Genomic DNA, 23,816 nt, shown 5'->3' on the forward strand with positions numbered 1-23,816 from the left:
TTTAAATAAACCTCTCCAGGCACATGAGTTTCTTTCTTAACAAAATTTGTGCATGCCAGGTTTGTTTGGATTCAGGGCCTTCGCCACTCAGTGTTAGCCCAATGGGCCCATTGTAGCTATGCAAATATCTCCTCTCTCATTTCTCCTAAAGTGTCTCCCTAAAGAATCCACCATTTTCACCTTATTTAGGAGTACAAGAAGTTACACTTGAGTGTTTATCATTAAATGAGACATCTCTGTCACACCATCCATGGTTCAAGGATCATTGCAGAAGAGGTGGTGGCAAAAGCATGAGAGTCAAGAGATTTGATAGGGAGGAGTGCTTTGGAACAAAGTGGTTGTTGCATGCATGACTTCATCCTGGCTTCCATTACCTGTACAGAGCCTGATTCATATTGGGCCCATCATGTTGTCAGTCATGTATGATGGAGAAGGGAAAAATATATGACATCAAAATTGAAGAGATACTATTTGAAAAGAAAAAGGGGTTCACTGGAAAGGGGATTGGGAGGGGGGCAAGAAGAAAAGGAACCACAGAAAAAAGGAAAAATAATATATCCTAAGCACATGGCAGATAGCTTTTTATCCTGAATAATTGTCTCTGCAGCAATTAGCACATAATAAATCAATATAATATAATATAATATAATATAATATAATATAATATAATATAATATCATACATATATAATTAATAGACAAGGCTTATTTATCCAAGGGCTTCTTCAGAATCTCTCCTGTGAGCACATAAACTCAATTATGCCTGAGTTGTGGTCTGCTTTGTCCACTTACAAACCTTGTTTTGAATATAGTAGGTGCATTGGGTCTTTGTTTTGAGGTAGGCTTTCCCTACATAGTATAGACTGACCTGTAATTCACTAGGCAGCTAAGGCTAGCCTTGAACTAACCTGCCTCAGCCATCTAGGTGCTGGATTATAGGCATGGTTCATTATGGTTTCTTCAATAAGAAATTTTTTAATTAATTAGTTAATTAATCAAAATAATTTCACAGAAGTGTTTTCCTAAGGGCAAAATGCACACCACCTTTTCTGCTTAAATTCTTTCCTGGAATTATGTGTTATATAACTAATTAATCAATCAATGGAGGAGAAAATCATTTGTTTTATTATCAGGGGACTGGTGAAATTTCTACAACCACAGTGAACTCAGAAAGCCACTCCAGAATGGGGAGTACAGTGATGCAAGGAGTTCAGGAGGAATACTAGCTTCCTGTGCTGCAAGTCTACTGAACATGAGGAGTCACGAGCACAGCCGTCATTTTCTGCTGTGAGTTGGAAAAGAGAAAGGGAGTTTGTTTTTAGAGGAGAAGAGTGAGCAATGAAGGCACAATAAGTACTGAGGTGAGGAAAATAGTCAAGATGGTCCTGCTAGGGAAGAGAGGGCTCAGAATTGCACAGCAGTGAACAGTCTGATTGCATGGTGGTATCAGAGAAGCATGTATGACCCATCAGGGAGGACACTGGAACCCTGATCACAGGAACAAAATTGGTATTCTGCTCAGTTCTTTCCCACTGTCCTGGGTCTGGTAGGAAAAGCATTTTTACCTTCCAGGAAGATGAAGTATGCCAAAACAACAGGACACATAGGAAAACTGAATGAAGTCAGATAATGAAAAATACACACTGGAATCTAGCAATTTCTTTTGCTATCTAAAGCTGTTAAAGTGTAAAACAACCTAATCCTAACAATCAAAGTATAAGTCATACCATTGTTGTAGTGAATGATAATATTTAACATGAGCAAAAAGTAAATCAAGTCAGAGAACAGCCCCATCAAATCTGTGGGGTAGAGAGGGAGAGGAATTAGAGAGCATGGCAGCCACCCAGGCTGACTCAACTAGGGGAAGAGGTACCAGGAAGAACTCAGCTCCATGCTGGAGTTATGCCCTTACTCAGATCTGCTCTTTCCAAGGTCCTCTGAGGGAGTCTGATGTCCCAGAGATAGTTAGGATATTGAGATTTAGCACCAAGTGCCACTCGGAGGCCAGTGTGTGGACAAGTGGATTTTTAAGACTGCTGTTAATAAGGATGAGGACCATAAGATCCTAGTGAGTAGAAGTTCTTGAACCAGAGAGTAGACCTAAAAGAAGCAATGAACCCAAACTTAAACAGGAGATCAAAGTACTTTACAAAATGCATTTAGGGGTAAAAAGCTGGGTTTGAATTTTGCTTTAACCATTTTATATTTGTAAGCATATTACCCCCTAAGACGCCATATGGTTAGTTCTACAATAAAACTCTGTCTAGTGATCAGGTCAGCAGTGAGAATTAGGTGTTACAATACACATACTGTGAGTGCCCAGTGCACTATATAGCCAGGACTTTCAAACATGAGTATGTCTCACAGTTATCAGTAGGGTATGGAAACCCACGACATCTCTCAGGATTTTGGTTAGGTTACATTGGGGAATGGAGTAGTTATTACTGCTGTGGTGGTCCATGGGCTACTCTGAGAACCATATTCCTTTGCACAGGATCCAGTATATGCACTGGAGGCAGACCATCAGGGGCTAGATTACACCACTATGACTTTGAGCTACATGACCTTGGCTCACTTGTTTGACCTTCCTGAGCCTCATCTAAATAAGTTTCCTCTTTGATTGAATAAGCTAATAATAAAACCCCTATCATACTGCTGTCATGAAAACTAGACACAACTACTTGTAAGTGGTTAGTTGCTTACCTACTATAGTTTTAAACATCCATAAAGTCTTAACTACTGTTAGTTATTATTAAATAACAGTCTCTCTGGTTTTCTTATTTAGACTGTAGGAGAAATGCAACCATCAGAGGTCAAGACAAGATGCAGGATTCAAAATTAGGTACAAATTAAGCAAGTACCTTAACCTTGAGACATCTCTCCAGTCCCCTGTTCTTTTTTTTTTTTTAAATATAATTTTATTTATTTACTTGAGAGAAACAGAGAGATAGATTGAGAAAGAATGAGTATGGGTACGCCAGGAACTCCTACCACTATAAACAAACTCCAGATGAATCTACACTTGGTGTATCTTGCTTCACATGGCTACTAGGACTCAAACCCTGATCATCAAGCTTTGCAAGTAAGGCTTTTTAATTGATGAACCATCTCTTCAACCCAAGCCTGTTTTGCTTTTGTTGTTGTTTTATTTTTTTATACAAATACACTTATCATAAAATTTAATTTATAAAATAGAGTCAAGAGATTAAAACAATAATAAAATAGAATAATGTCCATGCTGTACGACAATATAAGTTATGTGAAAATGAACTTTCTCAAGTCATCTTATTGTGCTGTGCCTACCCTATTCAGTGATGATATGCATGCTATAGGCCTATGTTACAGAATAAAATTACATGGGCATTTCAATATGATATTCAGCTATGATTGACCATCTTAATTGAATACAAAGGAGCTGGTAGCATATATGAGGATATGCTAACAAAGGGAGATTTCATGGCCCTGGCAGGGCAGTGATGCATAGTATGAGGTTTTCATCATATTACTCAGAATGGTAGACAGTTTTAAACTTACAGTGGTTTATTTCTGGTATTGCTTATTAATATTCTCAGAACATAGTTAACTTCTGGTAACCAAAACCACAGGAAACAAGAGCGCTGATTAGGGAAGGTCACCATGCAAAGTCAAACTATATACTTGGAGATCTAATGACAAGAGGATTGCAATTAGCTGTTCTTGGTATATCCTAGATCTGAACTCTGAACCCTCAACTGATCTTCCAACACCTTCATATACCCCTATAGGTCCTGTCACTGGTGCTATCTATTATGTGAAACTGTTCAGAGAAGACTCCCTGCCTCTGTAGCAGACACCATTTTAACTGGATTTTGCATCTTCCCAAGCCATGCTAATTGGCATCTGCAGGGAAGATGATTCAATCTCTTTGCTTTTGTTTCCTTTTTCCCCCATCAAAACAGTTCTGCATGGTAACAGTCACCAAGCATCACATAAAGAGCTGGGAACTCAAGAGATCATGGGGGAATATGCTGTTAGCAGTGTCTGAATTCAGCAGACATTGGATCCTCCAACATTTTCCAACGGTTTTTAAATAATTGGATAAAACCACAAACAGCGTCTGTGGTATGCACTTCTGCCCCCGGTTTCTAGACTGGGCTTGCATTCATATGTTCTAAATTCAGGCACATTGAATTCATTAATTTATCCACTAGTCTTTTGATAATTTTTTTTTCTTCTTTGAAATTGTGAATTGCATAGCTATAAGATTGCTTTAACTTAAATAATAAATATTAATCTTACAAAACCTGTTATTGACAGTGACAAACTACCCTAACGGTATCTATCCAGCTATTATTTTACAGTTAAAGAGAAGGACAGAGTGCAAGAGTGGTCTATTAACATCTCCCTCTTATGTATTTTTTCCTGCCTTTGTCTGTGCAGTTTAAAATACTGCTTAATAGGCTACTGGCTCATTTTTTCCTACATATGACATTGTGCCCATATTAGTTACTTTCTTGCTACAGGAACAAAACACCCCAGCAGAAACAACTTAGGAGAGGAAAGGGTTTCTTTCCACTCACAGTTTTTAGTATAAGTGTCCCTCTTGGTGGGGAAAGCCTGGCAGTAGCAAGAAGCCTGAATCATGTTTTTAAATAGCAGGGAGGAAGTAGCACAAGAAGACAAGTGGAGTTTAAGGCCTGCCCCTCATGACACATTTCCAGAATCAAGGATTTACCTCCTATGTTTCTGTAATTGTCCAGAAAAAGTGCCACCAGTGGAAATTCAGCATAAAAAACACAAACACGTAGGTTTATGGGGTATTTTACATTCAAGCCACCATAGTACCACTATTTGATCTTTATCATAATAAATGACTCTCTGTCTAGCATGAGGCTTAATACTTATCACTCTATGCCCTATGCTACTCTGAAAGCCTCACCTGTTTGTATTATGATGCAGTTTTTTCTCCCACCATTAATAACCGCTTTACTATCTGTTGCAATCATAATTTCTTGGTCCTCCTGGGGTAGCTACTTAGGGAACTTTAGGTATTAAAACCAAAGACCTGTGTTTATTAAAAAGTGAGGTGGTTGTGAGGGGTGCTATTGAGCCCTTCTGGCAATTGACTCATTTAAACTATTGAGAGAAATAATTTGAGTTTCCTTCCCTCCCGTTCTTGTCTCTTGTGTGGAAGTGCTACAGGGAAGGGCTGACCAGTGAGATAGAAGCTAACTGTGGTCATTTATGCATGCTGTTACGGGGCAAGCACTTTTCACCAATGAACCTGATGGGTCTCCATCATGCTATGTTGGGAATGCATACACTCTATTTCCCAGAAGGCACATCTAAGGCTAAATTCTTGGTATAGATAAGTGGCATGTGTGTGGCAGTCTTTACTTGTAAAATCCTTTGATTGGTTTGGAAAACATGAGAAGACCAGCAGCCAAAAGTGATGCAAAGAGATGAAAGCTCCTGTATCATCACCTTTACTCTTTTACATTTGATATTATGTGAAATTTTGCACCAACAATGAGTTTGTTTGTTTGGTTGGTTGGTTGGTTTAGTTTTATTTTATTTGTTTGTTTTTGAGAGAGAGTTTCACACTAGTACTGCCTCTATTGTACTGGGTACTGTATCACTAACAGGGCCTATGGATATCTGCTGCTGTAGCAGGCACAGGAGATGTGAAATAATGATGTAAGGACTGTTCCTGAGCTCTCTGAACTCTCAGATTTCTGGGAACACCAGGCCTATGAAAGTAACTGTGGAAAAGCTATGTCTAGAATACTGTCCAAAGTGTTATGGTGACTCACTTAGCCTGGAGACAATCAACAGAGGCGTTAAAAGTGTCAGGTTAGTCATAAAACAAGAATAGAATTCTGGGCTGGAGAGATGGCTTAGTGGTTAAGTGCTTGCCTGTTAAGCCTAAAGACCCCAGTTGGAGGCTTGATTCCCCAGGACCCACATTAGCCAGGTGTACAAGGGGGCACATGCATCTGGAGTTTGTTTGCAGTGGCTGGAGGCAATGTTGTGTATCACTAATGGGGAATGGAACAAACCATGAAAATTCTAGGTGTCATGCTGAAAATGAAGAATAAAAGTAATAAAGAAGTCTACATTCAGAGAGAGTGACTGAATCCCCACATTATCCAGCACTAAGTACTTCATCTGTACCTGTCTTCAAAACACATCACATTGGGTCAGCTTTGCCCATGGAATCGTGAACATAAATTCATTGTGAATAATGAAGGTCTTGAAGAAGAGTCAGATACGTAATAAGTTCAAATGCATGCCATGCAGAAGAGTGCACAGGATGGGTAACTCTCACTTGTCCTCAGGAAGCAGATGCATTAAACAGATGCATAGGACTTCCTCTCAGGCCTGCCTCTTAGATGAAATCACACAGGTAAGGCTCCTTTTCTAATTATACCCCCAGATTCTGATAGGACAGTAGAAGGCAGGCAGGCTGTCTCAGCACACCACCTTCTAAGGCAGGCAGCTTTCCCTGATAATAAGTGAAAAGATTTAACACCCAAGACTCCCCTACTCTCTCCTTTCTTTGGTTCTCAGAGATGAGCTATTTTCTGGCTTTTTGGAACAGCCATGATGAAAAAGTCAATGTAACTTCTGGATACTCCCTTATGACATTGCAGAAAAGATTTATAGCCAGTGTTTATTAATGACAGGGCAGGTCAACCAAAAGGAGATTCTATTTGTAGCCTGGAATTTTTACCAAGAGATCCCCAGCATCTCCCCCATTCATCTCTCCCCATTTCTTGCTTTGTGAGTACCATATCCAGGTTGGGTGATGTGTTCTGCTCCATTTTGTCTTCATCCCCTCCCTGCAGTTCCTCTCTCCTCTGCTTGGAAGCTTTTTTATCTGCCATCCTAATAACCCCTGTACTACACAGGTCTTGATGCTGGTGCTGACATGCTGCTCATTAGTGCCAGGATACTACCATCACTTGATGGCATGCTGGAGCTCCACTTCTGACACTTTCACAGAGCTGTCATGGAGTCATGGCACATGCCAGCTCTGGTTGAACTCAAGCTGTGATACTTCCAGTGCCAATTAGTGCTCAGTGTCCTGCTTGGTTACAAAGGCGACCTTGTCAGTGCTGAAACATGGGAAGTCATGTGATTGTGTGGCCTGGTGAGGGCAGAGGTATGTGTGGTTTAGGACTTTGGTAAGGAGAAGACCCCTGCCAAAAGCCACTTTGCCCTCACCAACGTGCTGGCTTTTTAATATTTCACAAACAAGGACAAGTACCTGCCCACTGGCACTCTTTGTGTCCAGCAGGGGCAATAAATAGAGGAAAGGAGACTTGGCTGCTGAGGCACAGGTGCCAAGGTCATATGGATGCACCCACTCTATATGGAGTATTGACAGTAGCTTCCTTGAAACCAGCCTGTTTTCAAACTCACTGGGCACATGGCTCTGCTTTCAATCTGCCCCCAGGGTTTTATAGTGCTCTGAAACACATGTCCAATTTCGCAACTGCTTGTACTTATGTACCAGGAGTAGGGAGAAATAGTTTTCTTTTGTTTTATCTTTTGTGGTACTTGAAATCAAATCCAGAGTCTCATGTATACTACACAAATGCTTTATTACTGAACCACACCACAACCCTCCCCCACTAATGTAGTTCTTGTTTTTCCTAGCCTCACATTTTGATACACAATTACAAGGCTTTCCCATTCACTACTTAGGGGTCTTCTATGGAATGCTTTTTGGGAGTCATTTCATGAAATGGTTGAAAGGAGTAAAACAATAGAAAGATCAGGTGCCTCTAGAAAGGCTAAACAGAGCATCAAATCCAGAAACACATGTGTCAGCTGGTGAAGCATGGAGACTTGCTGTCAGCACTAGTCCCACCATCAAAGCCACTTCTCCAGTCCTGCACAAGTGAAATTGTAAGCCTTTTCTTCAAGCAAAGATTGGGTCATGCTTTATTTCATTCCATTGAAGGGACTTCAGAAAAGGCTGGGAGGTCCTATGAAGACCAAAGAAAATGGTCTGGGGCCATGCCAAGCACAGTGTTCCAGCAGTCCCCACTGCAAAAATAGCAGAGAGGAGAATCCCTCAAAGGTGATTATGGAGTTTCTACTGGGGGAAAGGAATGCATTTGGTGGATGTTAGCAAATTATCATTGCTGTGCAATGAGTCAGTTAGATTCCCTGGATTCTACCTACATGTTGAGCACTGTACTAGTAGGTCAGGAATCCAGGAAAAGTGAGACAAAGGCCCTCATCTCAAAGAACTCATGGAACAGGAATGATTCCACAGATTTGGAATGTATGTTATCTCAGCTCCCATGGCATCCTAAAGGTCCCATCTCTTATCTGGGCATGGGATGTTCTTTCAGTAGATTACATGAAGCTGTTACTGTCAGAGTGAAGGTTAGTGCATAGGGCAGTGGCATGTCAGACCACCTGAGATTCCCAACTCCAAAGGAGCAGAGAAGCACAAAGGTTAGTGACCAGAGTTTGTTCTTCACTTGAGCTAATGATGGGACCCCAGGGTTCTGACAATAAAGAAATCTCAGCCCTTTCTCTAAAGCTCTTTCACCTCAAGAAAACATAGTGCTAGGGCTCTTAGTAAGCTTTCCTATGAAGACTAAGGTCCTTCATTAAATCTTTTAGGATATGTTGAAAGAGATCATATTACTGTATACTCAGGGAAGATTCTAAGAATAAGACAATGTTAAGGTATTCCATGGCAGGTAAAAAAGCCTGAAGTTCAAGGGCTGTGCTAAAGTATATTTTTATGTAGTTAGATACAGTATCCTGGATGAAAAACAAGTCTAAAGAAGATTGTGGCTCCCCTAATTGTGAACAGACACAGGAGCCATATGCTGACCCAAAAGGAACGGGGCTCAACTTAAGCAGGGACAGACAACTCTCCTTGTGGGAACATGAGATGGCTATCCTTCCTTCTGTAAAGACCACTGCCTAGCCATGTGCAGGATATGTAGAGTCAAGGCTGGCATCTTTCAAATATTGGTGTTTTTTGTCATTATACTTCAGGAGTGATAATTTCATGTGGGGAACAATAAAATAAAACAAAATGGCACACATAATATATGGAAAACTACTTTGTATAAATAATGGCTATGCCAAGAGACAACTTGGAAGGCCCATCTTCCTTTCCATTCTGGCTGTGGGTATTTCCTCCTGCTGATGAAGGTCTGGTGAGGCCTCTTGATCTCTACTAGATGTTCTTCCTAGACTTCGCTCTATCAAAATGCATGATTCGTTCTAAGGGAATGGTCTGTGCTCTGCACTGCTTTTCCACACAGAAGGTGGTAATGGCTGAAATGACTCATTTTAATGAGGTTATTGGGAGAGCACCATATGACTTTTGATGGATGAAACTAGGCTTTTTCAGAAATATGCAGAATCAAGGGATCAGCCTGGAGGGAAAGAATGCAATGGAGTCATCAGATTGCCCCAAGTGCTGGGATCAGAGGGTTTCATATCTATAAGAATGATCTTGACTGAAATATGATCTGCCTTTAGGGCTGGGACAACAGATGACAATAGCTCACAGTCTCTGTAGCTTTAGCAAGGCACACATATCATACTTCCCTGGGAGCACAATCCTGCCCCAGTTTATTTAACATAAGCACTTTTTTGGAAACATTTAGTGGGAACAGATGAAGGCCAGGCTGCTAAGTGTCTCCAGCTTCAGCTCAGGTTTGGCAGGAGCACAATGTCATCTCTGAACTTCAAATAATTGTCACCAGGAACACGATGCCCCAGTGAGGCAAGAGGTGATTAGCTATTGCTTGGCATGTCTCATCAGTTTAAATACGGAAGGCTAATCTGGGCCCTGGATCTAGACAAAGCTGTACATCTAAATTACTTTAATCCACAGGTAGATTCTGATCAGCCTGCTCCTCTCCACTTGATCCATCTTCTGTTTCCATAGCAGCTAAAGCCTCGTGAAAATGACAGCATCCAGCCCAGGCTCAGGAAAAAGTGAATCAGCTTGATGGCCACAACAGAGAAACAAAGAATACTGCACAACAGCAGCAGCAGTAAGATGAAAGTGGGGTGGGGGGGAAAAGAACGAACATGAATGACTGTGAAATTAAATAAAATTAAGAAAGAGACATAAAAACATTTAAGAGATTGGAGGAGAAAATGAAAGTATAGAAGCAAAAGTCTAGGGAAAATCAAGACATAAAGAACAAGACAGGGAAACATCTAGAAGTAAAAGGAGAAAACAAATCTTCCGACAAAGACATAGAACAGACTGGCCAGAGAAAGGACTAAGAAAGGACATCTGACAGGAGACAAAGGTAAAGGAAGTCTACCTCAGATGATAAATGTTCTGAAGATTCAAAAGGCAGACTGGCCCAGGATCCAATAGCACTGGGGACTATGTGGCATTAAGCTGTGATGAATGGAGTGCACCATGGACTTAGAATGTCTGCTCATTTGGACAGTCCCTCCTTTTTCAGAAGTGCCTTGGGTCCATTCTCTATCACTAATGATCTCCTGCTCCTGCTACACTTGAGGGCCAGAAACAGAACATCGTTTCAAGTGAAGAGACTGGAAAAGACACAAGTAGCTCTCAATGATCCCTTTCTTCCCAAGGGTAATATAAAAAAAGAGATATATAGCAGCTCACAAGATTTAGGACAAACACACTTAAACATTTGACATCTCTCAAACCATCTATCATAGTGCACTGTTACTGTCAGAGACAGAAAATTCAGTATATGTAGTCCTACACCAGTGGTTTTGAATGTTCAAGTGCAGTGGACACTGATGTATTGTCATCTTCAGAAGTGGAGGACTTACACCACAGTGAAGGACATGGTGAGGGTGGACAGTCCTTAGAAGCCATCCTCTTATGGGATAGCCTTGCAAATACAATTGCCTAGCACAATGGTTTTGGCCCTTTTGAGGACCAACTAGATTCAGCCACTGACTGTTCAGCCACTGTGCTGACATACAAAACTAGCACAACTCATCATTTTTTTAAAAAAAAATAATTGGTTTATTTTTATTTATTTATTTGAAAGTGACAGAGAAAGGCAGGGGGGGAGAGAGAGAGAGAGAGAGGGAGGGAGAAAGAGAGAGAGAGAATGGGCATGCCAGGGCCTCCAGCCACTGCAAACGAGCTCAGATGCGTACGCCCCCTTGTGCATCTGGCTAACATGGGTCCTGGGGAATGGAGCCTTGAACTGGGGTCCTTAGGCTTCACAGGCAAGCGCTTAACTGCTAAGCCATTTCTCCTGCCCCACACCCCTCATCTTAACAGAGAGCATTAGGAAGGGTCATCATTTCTCAGTCCCCACATGGTGAGCTGATTTGTTCAGCTTACGTTCTTCCTCCACTAAACCATGTTTCTTTCCCTTCCCCCTGATGGGAAATGGATACCAAGAGCACTCCCAATAAGTTTCTTTCACACCAATTGCCTCCTCAGAGACTGCTGTGGTTTAACAACCTATAGCAAGCAAATAACCTTCACTATGGTGCCTTTGGAATCCTCAAACTTGCTCTATCCAGAAATACACATGTCTTCATCCATCTATGTATGTATATACATAAACACATATGTAATTACATACATACATTTCATTGATAAGCAACAGACTTAAGGACACTAACCATGCTTACTCAAATGTTTCCTCTTCAGAAACTTCTTTGATTAAACTTGTCATCAATGTATACTACTCTATTTTCTGAACTTTACCAGTATCATATCTATACCTTCTCTCTCTCTCTCTCTCTCTCTCTCTCTCTCTCTCTCTCTCTCTCTCTCTCTCTCTCTCTCTCTCCCTCTCTCTTTCTCTCTCTGTGTTGTTTTAGTCATCTGTCTCATGACAAAATTACTTCATGAAAATAGAAATTTGTCAGCTTTGGGTTATTGCTAACTCTTCCAGTACCTGGAACAGCCTGGATGATTGCTGCATTCAATAAATATTTGGAAATGAATGAAATAACATTATATTACTTGATAACAGATAAAAGATATCTTAATGATAATTGACATCTTGTCTTAAATTCTGAAATTTCCAAGCCACAAAGCAACAAACAATATATCTAGTCTTCATAACATCTGAATATTCAAGTAAAATAAACTTTGCAATTTAGCCACACATTAAGTTACATTTGTTATCTAGGATCAATCAGAGAAAAACCAACAGCAAAACCACAAAAACAACTAATGAGCAGATTTTTGGCAATACCACAGAGGAAAAGACCAGGAAATTTTCCTTTCAGGAATGTGGCCATTTAAATCTCTCACCCATCATTATGTGTTTATGTTTTCTGTCTCTTCAAACACCAGCTGTATAATATTACCAAAGATGATCCTTCTACCACCACTCTCAACATGGGAAATTCACACAACACATCTTAACCACTCTTTCACCCAGACACAACTGGAAGGACTTTCCACAGCATTACAGAGCTAACTCAGGTATGTGTTTTGAAATCTGAAGAGCAGATGGCTATCTTTCAAAGAAGACCAACTTTTTCTGAGTCTGTTTATGAGGTTATCAGAAACAGAAAACCTTTGACTCATCAGCCTGAATCCCTTTCCCATCCATGGCCAGCAAGTCCCCCATGGTCTGTGATGATCTGCTGCTCTTACCTTTGGGAGAGATGTGTCTCCAGGTAACAGTAGGTTCTGGTCTGCCTGTGGCTATGCAGGTGAGGCTGATATTGTTGCCTTCATTAATGGAGATATCTGAAGAAATCTCTACAATTTTGGGAGATACTGTGGAGACAAAATAAGTAGAGGGAGCATAAAAATTTGGCTGAAACATTGCTTTGTTGTCATAAAGTGGTAGTTGACAGAAACAATGTAAAGATGGAAATATATGGACTAAAGCTTTAAGTGATAAGAAATTTAAGAAGCCACCTTAAACATGACAAATACCTTACCTTGAATCTGTCTGCCATTTCTTCCGTTTTAAACCCCAAGTCAGAGCCAAACAGAAACCAACTCTACTGCAATGCTTCGATAATTGTTCCTCTCCTCTAGCTACAACTTCTTTCTATCTCTACTCACATCTACTCTCCCGTGTCCACAAGTCAGTCTTCTCACTGCATTCAGAGGTGACTTTATAGAATGAGATTCTAATCATATCACATCTCTGTATAAACAGCTTGGATCGTCCCAACTGCCTACAGACTCCCGAGCTCATCATACCAGGCATTGCAAGGAGGTCAGTGTCAAGCATCAACTAATTTCCCACTGCTCTCTCCAGTGATTCCACCTCTACTCACCCACTTGTCCCCAACACAACATGCCTTTTCTAGTCATCATGTGTGTGCATCTATACTCTTCTTTATATCACTAATGGATGGCCTTAAGCCCCAAATCAAATGGCATTTTCTGTGTTGATTCCATCATTATCTTTAGCGACACAAATTTAGTTTTGTTTCTTCACTCATGTTTTCAGGACACACTATGCACACCTGATGAGGAACTGAAAATAACACCAGCAAACGGAATACAATTGTCCTTCTCTCCTGAAAATAAGGTAAGTGCTCATATTCGTGGGTAAAGTTGGGATATCTGATGGCCTTGGCTTTTGCTTTAGAACCTAGCTTTCCTGTGGAAGCCTCATGACACCTTGCTACCTCTCCCCAAGTTTGTTGTACAGAAAATGCTCACCACAGGGATGGACCCCTCAACATTACTAGTCATAGCATGCATACTATATACCTATGGCATGGGGCCAGTGACAGAAGCTCAGTTTTTCTACACATGTAAGCCTACTTCTGCATGGTTATCTTTACTGGTAGTCAATGTGTTAAAGGGTTTTCGATGTGAGTATTTCTAGTCTGTCAAATGGTTTGTAATTCAAGGTAATAAAGTGAGAATGCCATAAATTGAGCCACAAATCCAATCATGGCTTTATCCTACCATGTGACAGCTGTTTTCTTGGTGTCATTCTCATTTGATCATGACTTTTCTGACAGCTAAACCATGCCTTATCACACTGGTAGCAAAGGGAAGAGTTCAACAACTAATTATAATAGCTATTTGAGTTAACCCCTTTCCCAACCTGCTCTATGTTCCCAGTAGTCTCAGAGTATGATCATTAGAATGTATTGCTGAAGTCTTACCAATACTGACTTTTTAAAATTTTATTTATTTATTAAAGAGAGAAAGACAGATTAAGAAAGAGGAAGAGAGAGATAAAGGAGGAGCATACCAGGGTCTCTATCCACTGCAAGTGAACTCCAGACACACATGACACCCTGTGCATGTGAATTTATATGGATACTGGAGTATTGAACCTCACTCTTTTGGCTTTTCAGGCAATCAGTTTATCTGCTATGCCATCTCTCCAGCCCCAACACTGAACTTGACATTTTTGTTCTTGGGAAGTTAGGTAACCTATCCATCCAGTTCTCTTGTTATTTTTCTTTTCTTTTTATTTATCTATTTAATTTTATTTATCTATTTATTTGAGATAGTACAAAAGAGAAAGAGGCAGAGAGAGAGACAGAAGAGAATGAGAGAGAATGAGAGCACCAGGGCCTCCAGCCACTGCAAAGGAACTCCAGACCCATGTGTCACTTTTTGCATCTGGCTTACACATGGGCCCTGGGGAATCAAACTGAGGTCCTTTTGCTTTGAATGCAAATGCCTTAAACATTAAGCCATCGCTCTAGCCCTCTCTAGTTATTTTTCATGCTATGTTCTCTTCTTGAACTTGAGCACTTTTGGGAGGCACTGGTCTATGCAATGTCAAGGCCCATGGCTTTCTCAGTCCTCAGTGGGATCTCCTCTGCTGAGGGTCCCAGCAAGGCTGCATAGAGATGACTACAGTATTTGTTCAAAGAGCAGAGCAGTAAAATAAGAACCTTAGTCATCATTAAGTTCCTGCTTTCTTGCATATAATGTATTTCACACAGTAAGCACATGTTAATTATTTTAAATTTATGTTTAATTTATTTACTAAGTCAAGTTGCTTTGAAAATCTCAGTGCAGCTCTTTTCTTCAGATAAACCATTCTACTATTTCTCCCTTGTATTGGACATTTTCCTCCATGAATAGGATCATGATGAACGTGTCTTCTCATAGCCTCCTTTCCTATTCCTCCTTCTCTGCCACTTAATTCCATGCCCATCCTGCACTCCACGCACAGGGAGTTCTGATGTCCCACAAGCATGTGTTGCTGGCTGCCCCTTATTCCCTGTCCCTGCTGCTGGTGTGTAGGCTCAGATGCTTCACTCTGTGTCTATTAGTTGCATGAAGAATTTGAATGGCATTTTCTACCCTTATCATGCACCTCTGAAGTATGTTATCTATATTTTGGGGGAGGAGTCCCCATAGCATTGTAGTATTTCCTAAAATGTCTTTAAAATAAACTTTTATGTTTTGTTTATTTCACCTTTCTTTCTATGCTATAAAGTGTAGGAATATAAGATGTTAAATAAGAACCTTAGTCATCATTTAAGTTCCTGCTTTCTTGCATACATATTTCATACAGTAAGCACTTGTTAATCATTTTAAATATATTTTTATTTACTTATTTGTTTATTTGACAGACAGAGAAAGAGGGAGAAAGAGAGAGAGAGAGAGAGAGAGAGAGAATGAGTGAGTGCTCCTTGATCTCCAGGCACTGCAAATAAACTCCAGACACATGCACCACTTTGTGCATCTGGCTAATGTGGGTACTGGGAATCAAACCTGGGCTGTTATGCTTTGCAGGCAAGTGCCTTTACTGTTAAGCCATCTTTTCAGCCCTCATTAATCATTTTAAACTTGAATACACATTGAAATTACTGAACATCAGGTTGAAATGTCGTGTGTGTGTGTGTGTGTGTGTGTGTGTGTATGTGTCAGTGTGTGTGTTTTCCTGAACATCCAGAGTGAAAAAATGGTCAGTGGCAACAGTGAGATTTGGAGAGAAACAACTGATTGCACAATATTGGAATTTTAAGATATAATACTACAATTTGTGGGTGATAATTTTAAAAATTAGTGTGGTCCTTCCAGGATAGGAATGTAATTGATGAGTTAATAACTTAGAATCTGATATTCTAACTTCTTGAGATATAAATTTATAAATTCTCTTGTTTCTCAAAACGTTTAAACTGATCATGCAGAAATAGAAACTTATGTATTTTACTCACAAGCTTGAACGAGAGAATTTCCTTCTCATGAACTTTTACCCCAGCCAGTTGTCTGGTCTTTGCTCCTACCCTTCTTGGCACAGCCTTGCTTACTTCCTGGAGCACAAGCTGCCTGCAATTCTGTGCTGGCCTTGCAGACATTGCTTGCACTGTGCAGGTAAGTAATTTATTGATCTGTAAAGTGCTCTGAGGTGTTCTGTAAGGGATTATGTCACACCAACACCATGCAATAAAATTAAAAAAAAATGATGGACTTTGTGAACACAGGATGATTTACGGGTTGTAGTTGGAAGTGTGTTTAAAGTACATTTTAAGTGGAAATAAGGCTGGGTAATGAATTATTCTTGCTTTGGAAGGGCTTACTGAGAGTTCATTTTCCTGGCTTCCTACATGATAGCTAATCTGCTAGTCATACAGTAGGGAACAATGGACAGTCCCCAAGTGGCATGGAAGGTGGTGCGGGAAGAGCTGTCATCATGGTAAGTATATTAAATGAGACAATCATACCTTATACTTGGAAGAATCATCTAGAATTTCCCCTTCACTAACAGCTGGAAGGTACCCAATTCATGAAGTAGAAGTTGGAGAAAAGCTTGTCACCTTTGCAAGCCTGACTAAATGCAGAACCTAAAGGAACCAAACCGTCCTGATTGAAGCAGCAAGGGGAGGCAGGCTTGGTTTGGAACTGGGATGGTCTGACAGCAGGTGCAATCACAATGAACAGCATGATCCTGGGGTGTTCAGGGTCTGAAAGTATCATATTCTAGGTGGCAACATCAGAGCACCAGATTAACACGCAGACTTGTGTTTAATACTAAACACCCCTCTTCTCCAACCAACAAGAAAAAAAGAACTGGTTTTAGGCAATTTATGCCCCTAAGGAAGATTGAGTTGGGGTTACTTTTATCCTATTCCATTTCCATGGATACTTCCGCACCCTACTTCTCTTGATGCAGGATACTACACACATACTAGTATTTCTTTGATTGTTTGCATTCACTCTCATTCATTCATCCTTCTGTCACTATTTATGTGTCACTTTCTTCCATATGCCAGCAATGTGCTACCCTAACAATGTGAACAAAGTCCTTGCCACCAAAGGTTTTGCAGCCTAGAGATACAAACACAGACAAAGAAGTCATGACATAGAAGGTGAATCAAATGTTACAAAAACACAGAAATAAATTGTACAAGCCCATCTGTGGAAGGGTGTTATGGGAACCTTTGTAGATACCTGACATCTATGTTAAGACTTAGGGGCTGAGTGAAAGCTTATCAAGGCTGAGGAGGAGACCTGCAAAGGCATTCTAGTCAAAAGGAATGGCATAAGTAAAGCACTATTTGTAAAACTATTTTGTAGAGGCTGGGTCCAATGTCATTCAATAAGCAGTTTGTAAATTTATACTATATACCCAATTATATACTGGGTATTTTGTGGAATGCAGAAATATAACAGTTGGCTTGGCTTCCATGTACTTTCTGCTTGGGGAAGCAGTACATAGAAACATTCCAGATGGTTGAAAGATAAACTAAAATATATCTTCAAATTGCCTGGGACTGGGAAATTAATTGTGTGAATGCTAAAGGCAAGGAGGGAGGGATGCCCTCAGTGAATGGGGATGTTAGACATGGCTTCATTCCACATTTGCATCTACTTTGGATACCCACAAATGAGAAAAGAATCCTCTACAAAGGCTAGTGGGGAGCTGATTCGCAATGCATTGTAGGATTACGCTGGAGCAAAGGGAGAACTGGAAATCCGTGAGATGCATGAAAACTAAGGCTACCAACAAGAGCAGTGTCCAGCAGGGCTTGTGACTGGGACTGTGTAAGGTTCAAGTGGGCATCTCTTGACACATCACTGCATCTCACTATGGCCCATCTACAAAACAGAGTTAATACAGAATCACAAGTTTGTGAGGTTTATCTGGGGACTTAAGAAGTAAGCTTCTGAAACTCACTGAAAGCAGTTCCTGGAAACGTGAAGTGCTCAGTAAATGACTTCTAATGTTGCCTGGGGTTGGCAAACACATGTACCAACACAGGTTTGGCAGTCAATACATTTCAAAATAATCAATGAAAAGCAGGATACCAGATCAATAAGTCAAGGGAGAGCCAGACTGAGAAGCAGCATGAAGGATTTAATCTGGGATTTTTTTAAACTCCAAAATGCCATGGAAAGAACTGGAATTTATATTTAAAAATGAAATGCCATAATTTAAAAAAATATATTTTAAGAAGAAGAATCTCTTAGCCATGTGTCAGAGAAGGAAACAGGGAGAAATTGGAATTAGAAAAATCAAGCTATGTGAGTGATGTTCAAAGGCTGGATTAAACTGTTGGCTCAGCAAAGATGGATCTAAGAGTAAGAAAATACATGGGTGCGTAGTGATCTCCTGGAGAGCAGCCAAGTAAGTCAAACAGGATCATGGCCATGTTTACCAGTGGCTGGTACTTCATTTCAGATCTCTGTGCAGAACATCAGCTGGGTTGATTATATTTTAAGCATGCTGATAGGAAGATGATGAGGGACAACCATTCTGAAATGTCCTCTCAGCAGTTGGAGTTATGGGATCAAAGGTCTGGGGTGAGACCCCAGCTTAGAATGCAACTGAAATGTAAACTGCAGAGTGATGAAGAGAACCAGGAATTACATCTGCTAAGAATTGATTGTCCCTTCAAAAAGGTTATCTTTTCCCTATTTGCATGCATATGTTATCTGCTGGACTTTGAGGCATGGGTCTAGAAAACAAATCAATTATAGAAACAGAAAGAGTAAAAAGTGTTTAGGACATATTTATGAAGAAATATAAAAGTCAAATGAGTCATATTTTTTGGGTGTATTCTCACATTTAATATATTATATGCAAGTTTCTTCTGGTTATTGCTGATTTTGATTCAAATATGTGGATAATTAAATAATTATTAAAACAGTATTTTTGTCTGTTTTTTCAAGGAAGGTTCTGAGCCCTGGGTAGCCTTGGACTCATGGTGATCCTCCTACCTCTGCCTCCCAAGTGCTAAGTAAAATAGTATTTTTTAATATTTTATTTATTTACTTTAATGAAGAGAAAGGAAGAGTGGGTGTACCAAGGCCTCTAGCCACTGCAAACAAAATTGTAGATGCATGAGCCACTTTGTACATCTGGCTTACGTGAGTCCTGGGGAATAGATCCTGGGTCCTTAGGCTTTGCAGGCAAGTGCCTTGACTGCTAAACCAAATCAATCCCTAAAACTATATTTTGAAGGATTTCCCTATTCTTGTTTTATTTTCTAGTGCCAATATGTTGAGTTTTAATGGTTATGTCATTAATAAATAGCAGTTTGCTGCTTTTAGCACCCAGTAGATATCCTATTAAATTCAAATTAAGATGCTTTATTAAGTATTGCACTGTCCTATGGGGTTGAGAATGCACATAGTTGCCTAGGCCAGGTTACTTAACAGGACACATGCAGACGGCTTCCTTTGCTCCTGCAGCACTTCTCTGCAGCACACAGTGAACAGCTGGGATGCCCACAGCACAAAGGACAGTTTTCACAGTATTGGTTGTTATTGTATTTTGCCCATATAGAATTAGAGTAAATCTGGAGTACTGCAACCTTCCTAGCTGACAGACCTCACAAAGTGTCACAGACCAGGTCAACAGCCTAGTGCTAGGCATGCAAAACATTTGGGAAGCATTTAAAGACTTGGTCAAGCTCGTGCTAGGCTGTTGACCAACCCATCTTTCACCATGGACCAAGGTGCACCCAGACACAGCCTGATGAAAGCTACATTGCTTAGAAATGGATTTATACTCTACCAACATATACTTGTTTGGGACCTTTGATGCATCCACACTGAATCAAGAGATAAGTGGACCACAAGCATGGTTGCAAACTCCCACCTTGGCCTGGAAGACCTTTGATGAACTGGGCCCTGCCTGCCTCCCACACTCACCCCAAATACTCTTCACTTTCTGCTTCATATATGACTTCCAAAGCACCTTTCTAACCCCCAGGCTCCTCTGTGCTTTCCCTTGCTTTTCATTTTACTTGCCTGCCTTAGCCTTCACACTTCAGCAACTTAAAGAAGAACTTTGTAGCCTTCTTCTTTAAGATAAATTCTCCACACTGCATCAGTTGTTGCATAATTATTGGCCTCTTTTCTAAAGATTCATTGATTCATTTACGTACTTATTGGTGCTTGGAATTGATCTCATTGCCTTGTATATGCTAGACAATCACTGTATCTCAGAACTATATCCCCAGGCTGGGCTCTGATAAATGAAATATGAGCTCTACTGTTCCTGCTCACTGAACTGTTCAGTACACATCAACATTTCTGAAAAAAAATGTGTTCCACAAATATTTTTGAATGAATTAGTGACAGTTCTTATGAGTCTGAATAGAAATGTGAAAAAATTACAGAGATTCGATGTCTTTAAATAACCCCTCCTGGACTCAGTTCTTGTGATGGTGGTAATTACAGTTTATTAATTTCCTGCTTTACTTTAAGTGTTATATACATTTTATCTTTGGTTTATTTTTTTCTTAGTTTAGTCCAGTAAACAGACATTATTTCAAAAATAATCAATCACCCTAGCTTAGTTAGAATTGAGGGTTTAGTTTTTCATATAAAGCTTTCATTGTTGAAACCAAAAATGCTCCAGACAAATGAAAATGGCTACTTCAACCTAAGTATTTCTCATATTTTTCAGATGAGGGTATTGATATTCACATACAGCTACAAAGTTGTTCAGGAACATGCAACTGAAAATGGCTATGTTGTATGTGATTTTTCAAGGAATTTTATGGGACAGAAAATCATAAGCATGGAGTCATTTGTACATATAAGTTCATTAGCACACATGCCAACTCCTGCATATCTGTGGACATGGACTACTTGTAAAACTGTGTGCTTTATCCACTTTATAGGGAGCTTGGTTTCATTTTTGGATATTCTTTAAGAAGAGATGGAATAGCAGTTAAAGCACTTGCCTGCAAAGCCAAAGGACAAAAGTTTCAGTTCCCCAGGACCCATGTAAGCCAGATGCACAAGGTATTGCATATACCTGGAGTTGTTTTTGTTTTTGTTTTTTACATGGATGGAGGCCCTGTCTTGCCCATTCTCTGACTGTCTCCCTCTTTCTCTCAAATAATTAAAAAGTAAATACTAAAAAAAAAATCTCATGGTGATGTTCTATTATTAATCATATTCACAAATAAAGAAAGTACCTATTGATGGAGTGGTAGTAATTGCTCAACCAGGATTGAAAGTGAAAATTAAATGCAACTTGTAAGTGAAGCCATCTATGTGTTCTTCTCCACTAAGTCTAGCACTGCAGTCCTCAACACATTATTTCCTGGGGTTTCTATTCCCATATATGTGTAGGTTTCTATATCTCCATGATAACATCTGTGTGGTGATAGGACACTTAGCATAAAGAGCCTTCACCTTGCTGTCTATATGTCATTTTCTCTCCCAGAGAAGACTGGAGATTCCCCCACAATAAAGGCTTTGGGCCTTCCACAATTGCAAGTATTTCTCTTCCTCCTCATTCCACCCAGACACATCATACTCTCTACCCTCCTGTCCATCTTCTTCAGTGTGAGCTGAACTAGTGATGTGGCCCTTGGGGACACTTTAGTCTGAAGAAATAGTTACTGTATCTGCTTCTTCCTACCATCCATACTTTATCCAGCTGTGTCTATATGGTGACAGAGAAGTCACAACATTCAGTTATGAATCCACTAATGGATTGATTTGGCCTATTTTGACAAATAATACCAGTCACCCACTCACTTGTTCTGTTCTCACTTTTGCCTCTCTTCACTCCTTTCCATCCTGCCTGCCTTCTTCCCATCTTTCATTTTTTTTTTTTTCTCAGAGAGCAAAGGATAGAGAAAGAAAGACGGGGGGGGGGGGGATTGGCAAGCTAGGGCCTCAAAAACTGCAATCAAACTCAAGTCACCTGAGATACCTACTGGACATGTGCGACCTTGCACTTGCCTCACTTTTGTGTATCTGGCTTATGTGTGGTCTGGGAGTTGAACGTGGGCTATTAAGCTTCACAGGCAAGTGCTTTAACTGCTAAGCTATATCTCCAGCCTCCATCTTTTTTCCTTTTAATAAAAGTATCTGTATGCTCCAATGTACATTCTAGTACTATGGGATCTGTAAGTTCTTTTCTTAATAAAAAGGAACTATAAGATTCATGTCAGATGAATAGGTATTAAGCTTAGAACCCCAAATTACTAACTGTAAAAATTTATATAAAACATTTGACTCAGTGATTATATTAATACTTTTCTTAACCTCCTCACAAAAGATGTTAGTTAATACCTTTCTTAATATTATTTCTTAATATTAATACCTTTCCTAGCCTTTCCAAAATAAATGGGTCAGATAAAAATGTGAAAAAATACATTTTCAACATAAAATATGATATAAGTGTGATTAATAGTACTAAAATTATTTACCATCCAGGGCCAATATGACTTTGTATGGGTGGGGTAGTTGCACTGGTTTATAAGGTGAGATGACTGCCATTCCTGTGTCCCAGTAAGCAGATAGTAGCTTGTACTTTTGGGGTTCCAATGGCTCTGAGGTCAATAGCATCTGTAAGTGAGGACTCAAGTTTCAGGCCAAGATGGGCATGGGCTTCACTCTCCTGCCAGCAAGGCAATTGCTATATCCTCTTCAAGGAGAGGAAGGAAAGCCAGAGGACAAAATCCCAGGTAAGAGTCTGAAAGCATGACAGCTCCTTAACGATACAGCCTTAGGCAATTGTTATACCTTTCATCAGAAGACCTTTGTCATGTGTTACATCTCATTCTTTCTCTCTCAGTCTCTCCATATTCAAAGCATGGAAAAGTCATGAAGCTCTGGGAGAAAACTCTAGTGATTTATTCAGGATTAGTTATAAACCAGTGGTTCTGAATTTTGGAATTTGCTGTGGAAGTTTTTATGAGGTCTTCTCTCTGACCCAATTTAGCTGTTCCTGACAGAGACATAGAAGAATAAAGTAAACACCATTCATTCATGACTCTGTGCTTCCCTGCTTCTGGGCATATTAGTGTAAACTGAATTTCACAGCGCCTACCTGTAGCCATAAGTGCTCCATTATATTGGGTGCCAACTAAGAAATTGCTAAAGTGTGTCTCCTTATCCCATTTCACATGGGAACACAAGAGAAAGATTGCTAGTCATGATACTCCCCTGCTACCCAGACAGGACAGTCACCGTGGTACAGGCTTTGGGCTGAGTGGCCTCCTTGCTCTCTACCACCATCCCCAAATAGGTACACTCCTTAGGAGAGATGTAGTGTGAAGGCAAAGATCACTGAACAAAAGAGACAATGTACAGAGGCCTTGCACAGCATTCTGCTGGGTGTTCAATGTTGCTGCTGTTCTGCTGATCCTTCCAATAACTCTTCTGGCATTACCCTAGTGGGCAGGAAAGAGAATGCCGCTCACAGTGAAGGAGAAATTGGAGCAAAGTGTTTTTGTATTTGTTGTTGATTAATAGACAGTCATTCAGGGGCAAAAGGCCCAAAGAGAGAATAAGAAGATGCCACCTACCTGCCCTGGCAAACCTAGAACTTGGAGTCTTATCCAGTCTCACCTAAGTCAGGGTTACAAGCAATTCCTCAGCAACAATGCCTCTACTTCTCCATCCAGCGCACGAAGGTGAGATGGCTAATCCTGAGTCAGCTCCTTGAGTCCAGACAAAGCAATCAAGTC

At 40.2% G+C, this 23,816-nt stretch overlaps 1 protein-coding gene across 5 annotated transcripts in view; it reads right to left on the bottom strand.

Moving 5' to 3' along the window:
- The window catches only part of Ntm (neurotrimin), a 1,010,787-nt gene that overhangs the window by 140,128 nt on the left and 846,843 nt on the right, over positions 1–23,816 (bottom strand). For all 5 annotated transcript variants that reach the window (XM_045145449.1, XM_045145450.1, XM_045145452.1 and 2 more), the window contains one exon: positions 12,589–12,714. In XM_045145449.1, coding sequence (XP_045001384.1) covers positions 12,589–12,714 — 126 coding nt within the window. The remainder of the gene's footprint in view (positions 1–12,588; positions 12,715–23,816) is intronic.

The sequence above is a fragment of the Jaculus jaculus genome, chromosome 3, assembly GCF_020740685.1.
Source record: "Jaculus jaculus isolate mJacJac1 chromosome 3, mJacJac1.mat.Y.cur, whole genome shotgun sequence".
NCBI lineage: Eukaryota > Metazoa > Chordata > Mammalia > Rodentia > Dipodidae > Jaculus > Jaculus jaculus.